A 12,371-nucleotide genomic window follows, 5' to 3' on the forward strand; every position below is an offset into this window, starting at 1 on the left:
GATAACCACATCCAGAGACACTCGCACTGTGCCGTATGGTCTTTTGTGAAGTATTGTTTATTATGAATAGCAGAGTGACGGCAGCGTCTGTGTCGCTGACGTCACCTCTGTTCTTAGGGACTGGGCTGATTAGCTGTACATTGGAGAGCGGAGGCTTAAGTTTCATTGCTTAATGGTGGCTTGGACAGCGCAGGCCTGAGCAGTGGACCTCTGCGTTTGTTTTACTACTTAGAAAGCAGCTGTAGCTTTTTTTTCCCCCTGTGGCAGTGATTACTGTTGAGTTCTGGCTCAGTCCACATGTAGCTGCTCATGATTCAAATGAAAAACTTTACAAATGAAAGGTGCATCACATGCAGCTGGTGTTTGTGTGTGTGTGTGTGTGTGTGTGTGTGTGCACCGTATACAGTAAACTACAAAAAGCATGTGTCAGTTCAATAACCACATGACTGATATTGATTATTTTCTGTCATCCAGATGGCTTGAAGGCGTACACGGCTCCAGTGGGTCAAGTCATGCAGCTACCTGGATTGCCTGTCTACCTGAACGACTCCACATACGACGGGAGCACTGAGCGAGGGTAAGATATTCAGCCGCTCTATGCTTCTTTGGTTTTTTTGTTTTTATGAGTAAGCATCTCATTTCCATAGATTCCTATAAACTGCTCTCTGTGGACTTTGTTTTCATGGAAATGCACAGACCCCACAGCCTTGTTGGCTGAGCATCGGAAAACACAGAATTGGCAAATCTGATCGTGATAAAGATTCACAAGTGATACAGCACCGTGGCGCTAAATGCGCCTCGATCAATGGGCTCTCCACAGCGCTCACCACGTTACCACAGAGGAGGGGGTCTCGGCCAAATCCTTCCTTGACGAAGTTTATTCTGGGGTCCGCCTAATCGAAAGGGAATGACATTCATTTTTTTTCCCTCTAGTTGCTCGGGGACTTGAGGCGTGTTTCCTGGCTGTAATGTTTTGGCAGCGAGCAAAGGAGGGTGAACTAGGAATTTGTGGGTGGAGGGGGGGTTTACTGGGGTTGCAGTTAATGGGGCTGAAATGTTGTGCTAGCAGGTGAGCTAACAATTTTGATGTAATCCAGATGTATTTGTAGCAGATGTGTGTGTGTGTGTGGGAGAAACTCAGATGGCTTGGAGCAAAGGGATCTATTCGGTGATCCTGTTGTATTGCTTAACTTGTACTGAGGTCTGTATTTGTATTTGTATGCAGTGTGTGTGTGTATGTCAGTGTGTGTGCACTTGTTTGAATGTGTATCTATGTATATATGCTTATTTATGCATCTTTCCATGCCGGCTCATGAATGTCTGTAGAAATAGAAAGTGACAAGCAGTCTTCGGCGTCCAGAATTATTTCTGCACGGAGCAAAATGTTAACCCGCACGGTGCTCTATGTGTGTGTGTGTGTGTGTGTGTGTGTGCAGGATGCAGTTCGGGGGCCTGGGTCAGCTGTGTGACGGTGTCCTGGGAGGAGACGACTTCATACAAACTAAGGAGCTGAGGGTCTGGCCTGGGTACGACTACATGGGCTGGAGCCGGGAAGCCCTCGGGAAAGCGAGCGTGGACATCGAGTTCCACTTTGAGAAACCACGTGTCTTCCACAACATGCAGGTATGTTGTGTGTTTGTGTGTGATGGTGCATGTGTTGCTGACTGCGAGAGGGTTACGCAGGACGTTGTTTTCCCTCTGGCATCTGGCTTCCTGAAATCGGAGATGTCATGGTGGCTTAAACCCCCGGCTCTTGGTCTGGGTCTGGGTCTTCAGGGAGACCGTCTTTCTAAAATCTGAATCTTCACACAGAAGGTTGCAGTGAATCTATAGAGGGCACGAGTTTCATGTGCGTTCACTTTTATCTCATCCTGTATCAGATGTTTTTCCCTCTGTTGCTGCGTGTAAATAACTGTGAGAGAGTTATGCAGAACATCCTTCTCCCATTTGACTCTCTCTTTTCAGGGCAGTAACTCACAAACCACACAAAGGAATTCCTTGTAGCCGAGTATAACTGCAAGATACCATGTTCAATTTCAGCTGGGGGCCTCAGCTGCATGTCATGCATTGTATCCTAAATCATCATGTTTCTTGTTTAAATCTGAAAAGGTCAGAAAAATACCAAAAACTAAACTAAAAGAAAACAGTCACAGTAAGGTTTCCTCACTTGTCCCAGCTTTAGCGTAACTGATGTGATTAGATTTTGCGGCACCTTGATGCATAACTCTGCATATTAATACTGACTTAATCTAAGTCCTCATGAAAAGACAATGAACATGACAGCCAAACCACTTGTTAATTATTAAATTGATTTGGTCAATTAATTATCTCATTTACACCAGACAAACATGTCGTTGTGATTACAGCAGGACATTAGGCTGATTCTCTGATTCTTTTCACGTCTGATGAAATTCCCCAGAAATTCCTCCGACCAATGTTTCCCTTAAAACTGGCCCACCACCAGCAGAGTTATATTTGTTTGTCTGGTTTTTTTTTCTGTTATCTGTAATAACTGTTAATCTGCCATCTCACCAGAAAGCAGCGTTTCGACTTAAATAGCTTTGCAGCCATTTAATTAGTTTTAATGTGCTGTTGTTTATCATGGGATAGCGCGTCTGTGCTCGGATGTCTGGGTGCCACCCAGTTGCGTCACAGACTGTGGTTTTTGAGGTTAGTTTGTGGGGCAGCAGGGGGGGTGATGATATGAAGCAACCCAGTTTGAGTTATAACTGTGTTGTCTCATTGGAAGCGGTTTGGAATGTGGGTTTGGGTGTGATACACTTTATCTATGTGTACACCGAACACCGCAAATCCCCAGTTAGTGTGGTAAAATGACTGAGATCCAAATATTCCTGTGTGTTCTCTCGCTTCCTCACTTGTGTTTTTTTTTCCGTCCGTTATTAATATCCCAGCGTTTCTCAGTTACCTTTTTAAAATCTTTCCCAGAGGTATCCCAAGTGTTTTTCCTTGGCTTATCCTGTTTTTCTTGCCTTTTCCCCAGTGGTTTTCCCACATTAACCTCAGCCGACATGCATTGTTATTCTGGTTTGGCACAGCCTAGCGGATATGTCAGACACACAGGTCAAATAAATAAAGAACTGGAACCTGAACCTCATTCTAGCTCGACTTGTGTCCGCAGGTCAGAGATCCTTAACCTGTGTAGTCACTTCCAATGAGAAATCTGCGCCTTGACCCTTTGTCGGTCATAACCTGCACTTCCTACATTGACTTCTAACAGACGGACTTGGGACACTTCTCTGATCTGCCAGATCCAGTTCTGTCCTCTGGGAATTTATGCAGAACTTTAGTTTGTGAGCGGCGCACGTGTGCAAGATGAAGCAACTAAACAAAAAGATCAGAGGGAATTTATAATGTAGGTTAGATTTATGATGAAACAAGTGAAATGTAATGAATGCAATGTTACGCTCCCAAATTAAGCTTAGTGCGGGTCACTGGAGCTGCATTCCCAGAGGGAGGAGTGAATTACCTTGGTTTGGTTCTTATTAGACCCCCAGCACCACCACCAACAACACACCCCCATCCTCCAGAAAGAATCAGTTACACGTCAACTTCAGCGTCTTGTGCAGCTTTTCCTCCTGCACCTGGCGTGTGTGAGTGAGTATGTGCGTGCATTAACATGTGGATTAGGTTAGAGTGGTGGTCCCTGCAATCACTGCCAGGTTAATACCTAATGTGTCGGAGCACCCTTTGCACCTCCTCAGGGGGAAAAAAAAGATCTCCCACCATCCATCCTTCGTTCTCTATCTCTCAAATCTATAGATTTGACCTCTCACTCGCTCTTTTAAACACCCTCTATCTTCCCCCATCTCCTCTCGACGAGCTCCTCTTCCTCCTCCCAGCCACAATGACTCCTCATATATTAGATCAGCTTTTATGGATTCCCCTTTCTTTCCCTTGCCGGTAAAAACAGGAGAGATATATCTCCTCCATTGCTCTCCTGTCATATACGTGCTGTTCTCCTGCTTCTCTTCTCTGTTTTCTTGCCTGCTGTATTCTAATTTTGTTAATTTGTCGTCCTGCTCAGCTCAGCTCAGCTCAAATTGTGCCAAAGCAATTACAGCAGAACGGGATGAGGATGTGTCATTAATTCTGTGTGTTAATTGAATCTTTCCCCCATTTCCACAAATGCTAAGTGAATAAAGGTCCAATATTTCCCAGAGTTTTCAGATGTTTGTGCAGAGGTCGAGCAAATTCATGTGTAGATTGTTTTCTGGTGGATTATGCTCTCTCCCATCTTTCATCTGCCCTCTTTTCTTTTCTTTTCTTTTCTCTTGTCTGCACTCACACACTTGTCCCTCCACTCTAGGTGCACAGTAACAACCGGCACACCCAGGGCGTCCGAGTCTTCAGCAAGGTGGAGTGTCTTTTCAAGCCGGGCATCCTGCAGCCCTGGTCCTCCCCCGCCCTCACCCTGCCTGTGCCCCTGGAAGATCTGAAGGACCTCTCCTCACGACCCATCTCCCTCCCACTGGGTGGCCGACCAGCACAGATCCTCCGCTGCCAATTCTTCTTTGCCGACCACTGGCTGCTCATCAGCGAGATATCCTTTCTCTCTGGTAGGAAGCTGAACTGATGTGATAGAAGTAGCAGAAGTAAGCGGAATGTTTGTGTTAATAGAAGTCTTAAATAGTTATATCTTCCGACGGCAATCACTTACATAGAGTGTTTGGTCCGAAACACGGGTCTGTCAGTCACTCTGCTCTGCTGTAAGCCGAGGAGAAAACTTTCCTTGTATCCTACAACCTTTATCCAATGAGGAGAGAGAACGGCATAAAGGGGCGGTCCTCTCTGTGTGTGCAGCCAAGGGATGCGCGTGAATGTGGTGACGTAGGGACGAGGGCGGGGACTGCTAACTCCATCGGCTGACAGGAAGTTAGCCAAAACGACCGGATCACTTACTTCCGCTTTAAGCTCAAGTTTTGCACTCCTAGAAACTACGTCTGGTCTTAGAGGTCCAGTAGATTTTTGAACAGTCATTGAATATAGTGAGTTATTATACTAAGTCTAGTGAAGTGCAACTTCATTTGATGAGCTAGAGTTTTTCCCTGACTCTATCAGCATTTCTGGCACTCGACAATCATCTAGTCCTTGGCAGCAATTCAACAGAATCATAATACTATATTTTATTGAAGTTTTTGGGAAAACATTAAGACAAATTTTTGCTCAAATAAGTTGAAAGGTGTAGATAAATAGGCTGAGCAAAAACATAGATTTTGTGTTGTTGTTATTCTTTATATTCTCTTCATTTATTTTAAAGTTTATCAGAATGAGAATCAGAAAGTGTTTTATTGGAAAAATGGCCATTACTCGTCTGTCTGCTGTCTTGTCTTCACACTATCTTTCTGTTTACTGGCTGAAACACGCCCCTGCAGGCAAACAGAGATGGGAGTTCGATATCTCCTGTGAAGATAGGATTCATGCCTATCTGATTGGAAGTCAGATAGAGGAACCCTCTGTAGCTCTCCAGCGGAGATTGCTGTGACTAATTAAACTGTCCTCTGTACTCAAAAACACTGTCGGTGGTCGCGTGATAAGAATCGGTAAAATGCCCAGAAGTCCCACTGTTCTCAGGTCTCTGAAATGACTTGACCCAACACCGGTCTGGTTGTTGGACTGGTGCCAGACGAGTGATAAATGTTGCACTAGCGCACTGGTCCAGTTCATGGCCTCTGCTCTTCGAAAATGACCAAAATCATGCAGGTGTCACAACAAACTAAAATACCTGCTACTGCAATATAAGGTTAAAACTTTGACATGAATGTTGAAGTTCAAAACAATTCAGAAATGGTCCGTTAGTCATTGAACTATGGTTAGTGAGCCGACACAACGATTTAGTTCCCATGAAAAAAACAAACTCATCTCCAGAAATGAGTCGTTTTGTTCGGGAAATAAAACCAGAGCCGCAGTTTCCCAACAGCTGAGGACTCCTACACACGATGTGTTGTGCCTCATCAAAACTCTCCGAACATATAGAACATGATTCAATTTCACTGAATTGTTTCCCGTTTCTTTCTCTTTCTCTCCCCATCCAGAGCCGTTTGAGGAGGATGTCACAGAGCCTGATTCATTTCCCCCTAATCCTCCAGAGATTCCCTCCATCAGTTCCTCTCCTCCTCCTGTAAACCACACCTCCCCCTCTCCCACCTCGGGCCACAGCTCCTCCAACACCACCGCCGGCGCCTCAGGTAAGCTCCTGCTCCTCTTCATCCTCCCGCTCTCAGCCCCCACATCTTCTTGTCCCTACTATCCCTCTTTTCACCAGCCATCCCCCCTTTCATCACCCACCACGCTGCTTCATCCACCCCTCTATACTTCTCTCTCCTGGCTATCTAATTCCCCTGATCCCTTACTCATCACCTCTTGTCTCCGTGCCCGTCTTCTTCACTGCAGTTGTGATGAGTGTGAGCATGTCGGCAGTGTTTCCAAGCCATGTGTCTAATGCAGAGCCAAAGGCAGGCCGTGCCAAAGGAGGCCCATGTCTGAGTAGCCGCCCGCTTTATCATGAGCGCTGAAATCCTTTGGATTCGAGCCAACATTCGCTGAAACTAAGTCAATGCCGGATGCTTATCTTTAAGATTTCATTATACTTAAAGGGCAAAGGAAGATATGGCTTAAAATTAAAGGTCAAAAAATGTTAAACTTATAACTCTTTATTTTTTAGAAGCCAGACCGAGATAATGAAAAAACTTAAGTTGGTTGAAACCTGTCTTGGGATTTTCATAGTAATGGATGAGAAGCCAAATAAGCTCTGCTAAACTCTGCTATCCATGATTTCCTCTCCTCATCACTCTCTTCTGAGTCCTCACCATCTCTCTTCTCACACATTCCTCCTTTGTCCATCCCTCGCTTCCTCCAGAACCCCCCACCACCATCACCTTCATGACGGACACCACTGATAACTGGACACTGTCAGGTGAGAGAGAGCAAAAGAAGAAATGGACAGATAAGATGAGCTGAGGGAGGGGAGCTCGATCCGTCCACTCTGACCCTCCCTCAGCTTCTAAAAACCATCCAACTGCTCAGTAGAGAGTGTGAAGTATAATGGAGGAGGGATAACAGGGGCAGGCTTTGGCACTGGGCTCGGTCCCCTGGGCTTGGAGATATACTGTTGTAGAAAGAACACTAACACAGCTATAGTACATTATATTTATGTACAATATCAACTTGGCTTCCTGTGGTCGCACAAATGGCATGTTTTCCTTTCAGGGAACTGGCTCTGTTCGACACAGCTAAACATTAACAGGCTTTTTAAAAAGCTGGAAATGTTTTTGTGGCGTGTATGCTGCTTTGTCCTTGTAACTGGCTGTGGTTGAATGGCTTTGTTTGGGTTTATTTATTGCCTACACGCATGGTGTTGAAGTGACAGAGAAAGAGGCGATGGCTTCTCTTCTGTGGTAACAAAGTGGCATGGAAATCTTCTGCTAAATAAATGTGTGTGAGTGCATGCCTGTAAATGCTGCTTGGTATTTATGAATGTGTTGTGTGCATACATGAACTTAAAAGCGCCATGTATAGAATGGGTGGCAGATTTTTTTTGTTTGTTTTCATCTTTTTAACCAAGCTTTTTTTTTTTCCGTACCACTTACTCTGTTAAAGTGGTTTGAAGAGTTGAGGAAACTCTTTCATCCCACATTTAAATAACATTTCACGTGTCTCTTGACCTTCAGCGGAGAAAAAAATAACTGGATGATTCTGACTAATAGTCGACTACAAAGCTGTTGAGAAGCAGAGCAGTGTTCACATTCTGTTCCCATGCTGCCGCCCCTGAGAATCCCTTTGGTATGAGCGGGCAGGCTGGATGCATACTCTCACAGACAATCCCCATCAGATGTTTAGTAAGCCTGATGAAACTATGCTGGTGTGTGTATGTGTGAGACCTCAGCGACTGCACCGAAACAGCTAAATGCTCAGACTGAACCGCGCATTATCTCAATCCAAGGTCCTGTCATACCCACAGATAGAGACAGCATTGAACAGTGCTCTAACAGGCGTCACATTGGACGGATACATACTGTACCTGCAGGTTTCAGACAATAAACCGCGTACGCATGCAAACGCCTTACATTTCATTTCCTTTGTTTTCCTCCTACAGGGTCTGAATTTGCGGCCGTGACTCCCAGAGCAGGCCTTCCTGTCGCCAAGGACGACAGCAGTAATACAGCTATCCTGATTGGCTGCCTGGTCGGCATCATCCTGCTGCTGCTGGCTGTGATAGCTGTCATTCTGTGGAGACAGTACTGGAAGAAGATCCTGGGCAAGGTGAGCTCACATGCAGCTGGTAATATTTATGTTCATGTTTTTGACCCTCATCGATTCACTTCACCCACATTATCTTTCTTATTTACCCCAAATGATATCTCTGAGCGCTCTGTTACCACCTTAATACAATGGAGACAAATTAAATTTTGTTTGTATTGATCCAAGCTTTGGAAAAAAGTACAATTTGAGGAAGAAAACAACAAACAACAACTTGCTTTTCCAGACACAATGATCCCAGTTACTCCATAGATCTTGCTGATAACAGTCTCAGTTTCATTAATTGCTCTCTAAAGAACAAATGGCCCTATGTGAGAAATTCTTTTTCTGGGGCGATCAGGCCGAGCTGCCCCTTTATCTGAGTTTAATTGACTGATGGCAATCTGCGATCACAAGTGAGTCTCCTGGCAGAGTGCCACTGTGTCTCCATCTGGATGTGTTTCGGGAATCGTTTCACATTTACTTCCGATTGTTCAAAGATTAGAAGTGGTTCCCAGAGCCTGGTGGTCGACACCTGCTTTACCGATTCAGAGGTTGCGTTTTTGTCACCTGTGTTCAAGCGAATGCTCTCTGCCACCACAGGCCCAGGGTAGCCTGTCCAGTGACGAGCTGCGGGTTCACCTGTCGGTCCCCTCGGACAACGTGGTCATCAACAACACGCACAGCTACTCGAGCCGCTACCAGCGCATCCACACTTTCCCCGACGACCGTGACCACGACAGAGAGGGAGAGGGAGAGTACCAGGAACCCAGCGCTCTGCTCAGGCCACGGGATCAAAGAGACAGCACAGGTAAGTTAGAAACACACACACACATAGACGGTTATCTTATGCCTTGAGTGCATCTATAGACATGTTTGATAACTATAGGGCCTGTGCTTTTATCGTAACTTAGTCGTGTGACAGAGACCATGAGAACATGCTGACAGGCAGTAAATCAAACCACATGCTCAATACGTTGGATTGATCAACAGTCAACCGCACACATTTATTATGGAGTCAATAAAAACCACGAGACAATGCAGCTGCTCATGTGTTCAGAATTTAAATTTCAACAAACATGTATGTGGTTTGTACAGATTGCTTCATTTGCACCCATGTTCGTGCTTTTGTAACCTCCTCCGATCATATCAAGCACATTTGGAAAAGGGAAACAGCAGGGGGGGAAAAATGCATATGAGGGAAACAGTGGTATGTCAGTGTATTTCACCACACCAAACAAAAAGTAAATCAAACCAAACACCCCACGAGGAAGAGTGCTTCCAAGATGCACAGCACAGAGGGAGCACAGAAGACCTATTGTTCTGAGTTAAGGGAAGAAAAATAAAAACGAGAGGAGAAATAGAGGAGTAAAGAAGGAGAGGTCATTCCTTCACTTGCATCGCACCGCAGGAGGCCTGCATGCCGTCTTTACTGCGCGCCTGTGTGAGTTTGAAATAACACCAGTAACAGAAACATTATTTCATCCACTGGTTCTTGTTTTGTTTGGTTGTGGCCTGTGTTATGTTAACTTTGCCTGTTCTTGCACTGCTCCTCTGTTCTCCATGTGTCAATGCAACCCCCTTCCCCTCCCTCCTTTTAAAAGAATGGATATGCTAACAATGTCACGCTAATGGTTGTTATTGTGTTTTGTTTTGTGTGCGTGTGTGTGTGTGTTTTGTGTCACGTGCCACTTTTTATCATGTGTATGATTCATATCATGGTACCTGTGTGTACTCCACCTCGTCGTGTGTGTGTGTGTATATACTGTGTGTGTGTGTGTGTGTGTGTGTGTGTGTTTGTGTATGTGTGCCCTCCCAGCCTTGCTGTTAAACAACCCAGCATATCACCTGCTCCTGTCAGATCACAGAAAAGGCTCCAGACCTGTAGTCGTCCCCAGCACCACTCTGGCTCAGGAAAAGAGCCTCAATGTACCCCAGGGTAAGACACCTTGGACCAGGCCAACACAGTGCGGGAGGGGGTCCCGACCTCACTACCCACCTACTTCTAACTCTCCAGGCCCGGGACATTAGAGGAGCTCTTACAGTCAGCTTTAGGGAAAACGTGCTTCTCATTTTGCATGAGTTTGACATTCATCATTCATCCTGTTACTCACATAATTAGTCACTCTCAATCACTCACCACTCAAAATGACTCAAGCTTTGTTTGAAGGGAAAGTTTGGTATTGGGGAATTGTACAAATTTGAAACCATGTAGAGTCTGACAAACTCATAGATGCCCTCGTTTAACAGTGCCTGTGCCATGGCTCTGTAGATGCCTTGTGTGTGTCTGGATGAACTGACATGATGTTTTGTAGAGGTATGCCTGAGCTCCACTAGCAGGTCAACGTTTTCATTTATTCTGTGGATTCATTCAGCAGCTTCTCTATTGATTGGGGTTACATTCACTTTTCTCCGACCTTGGATCTTAATGAATTTGGTGATGTTCTGACTTTTGCGCAAGCAGCAGCAGTATGAGGTCAAAAATTAAATTTGCTGAATAGTTTTGCTTTATGGCCAAACACTTTCTTCCTCAGATGTTATAGCATGTTAGCAGCTTAACACGCTAAACTGAGGGGGTTAAATGTGGGCAGTTTCATCTGCTAAGCAAAAGGATGTTAACATTGTCATGAGGTTAGCATGCATCCATTAGCATTTAGTTCAGCGCAGCTTCACAGGTGTCGCTACAGTGAACTTAGTTGAAATGAAGTCTCTCTCAGTTGAATCAAGAAGATGCTACTTTAAATCTCCTGAACTTGTTTAGGGTTCAGTAGGATAAAAGCTTAATGCAACATTTTTATGAATACCACATAAGCATTAGAATACAGAATTCCTATTCATGGGCTTTCCACGTGTTTGCATCGGAGTAGACAGGGGAGATACCTATCACCTCCATTATCATTTTAACAAAGTGGCCTTCAGCAGCTTAGTATTCAAACACCACACTCCCACCATCCCAAGTCTTTAACTTATGTGCGTTGTCAGAGCCTCATGGGAGATCTGTCTGTGTTGAATATTAAGTCATTATACCTTAGTTCAATTAAAACTTGTGTTTAAAATTCATCAAAAATTTAAGTGACAGATTCTCATTTAGTTTCAAAATAAAGAGAGCAGACCGGTACGCCATCCCTGAAAATGTAATTGTAGAGGTGAAGTGTGTTATATATCGCTGATTTGGACAGGAGTCGCCAGCCTACTTGATACCACAGCCATGAAATGAAATGAATCCAAACTAAGCTAAGAGCAGTGTTGAATAGCTGTCAGACTGTGTATTAAAAGCATTTATGAGTTCGTCTGGATCTTGGTGAGTCAGCACAATGATGGAAAGGCAGATCATTTTACTGTACTGTAGACAAATTCAGTGTATGTGTATAGTCATCTGGCCAAGGTCTTTTCATATCCCTCATCATTACACAGAGAACTGAGTGACTCAATGCACGAGGTCAGAGAGGCTGAATGAATCTGCAGATAAATATTTTTCCAAAGAATTTGATCATTTACTTTTGCTTTGTTCTATATCTCTGTCGCTCAGAGCCTTTGTTTTTATCATCTTGTGTTTAATTGCAGTCCTTTTTTTTTCCTGTAAAGATTTTTTCAGTTGGTTATTCAAATAAATAAAGTGTCCCCAGGCCAAACTATCCCTTTAAAACAAGTGTTCTTTCTAAATTCTGTGACAAACCGTAACAAAGATGGTTTTAATCACACAGTTCCTCTTCTCCTAAAGTAATCTCTCTCATTTCATCCACCCTGTCTGTCTTTTACTCCTCCCTCCAGCCTGTGGTTTGGACATGGACATGGAGAAGGGTTTCCCACCAACTCAAGAAGAGCCTCCTCCCTACCCCGGCTCCCCTCCGTACCCTTCCCTTTCTCCCCCTGTATCCCCCCCACTTCCTCCCAGCGTCCCTCATTATGCTGAAGCAGACATAGTGAGCCTGCAGGGCGTCAGCGGGAACAACACCTACGCCGTGCCCGCTCTGGCCTCTTCGAGCCCCGGGGCCGACGCCGCCCCGCTGCCCGAGCTGCCGCGCCAGTGCCTCATCTTCAAGGAGAAACTGGGGGAGGGACAGTTCGGGGAGGTGAGAAATGACTTGGAAAAAACCTTTTGGTCAGTGGAAGGT

General features: G+C 44.9%; 1 protein-coding gene across 16 annotated transcripts in view; it reads left to right on the plus strand.

The window, feature by feature from the left end:
- Positions 1–12,371, plus strand: part of ddr1 (discoidin domain receptor tyrosine kinase 1) — a 38,372-nt gene that overhangs the window by 20,797 nt on the left and 5,204 nt on the right. For 3 of the 16 annotated variants that reach the window (XM_085801625.1, XM_085801626.1, XM_085801622.1), the window contains exons 7-15: positions 475–577; positions 1,437–1,623; positions 4,328–4,577; positions 6,054–6,206; positions 6,878–6,934; positions 8,114–8,280; positions 8,860–9,067; positions 10,076–10,195; positions 12,028–12,329. In XM_085801625.1, coding sequence (XP_085657751.1) covers positions 475–577; positions 1,437–1,623; positions 4,328–4,577; positions 6,054–6,206; positions 6,878–6,934; positions 8,114–8,280; positions 8,860–9,067; positions 10,076–10,195; positions 12,028–12,329 — 1,547 coding nt within the window. The remainder of the gene's footprint in view (positions 1–474; positions 578–1,436; positions 1,624–4,327; positions 4,578–6,053; positions 6,207–6,877; positions 6,935–8,113; positions 8,281–8,859; positions 9,068–10,075; positions 10,196–12,027; positions 12,330–12,371) is intronic. The other 13 variants (XM_085801630.1, XM_085801631.1, XM_085801624.1 and 10 more) reach the window with 5 other exon arrangements.

This window comes from Trachurus japonicus, chromosome 16 (assembly GCF_045865225.1).
Source record: "Trachurus japonicus isolate A0001 chromosome 16, Traja_1.0".
NCBI lineage: Eukaryota > Metazoa > Chordata > Actinopteri > Carangiformes > Carangidae > Trachurus > Trachurus japonicus.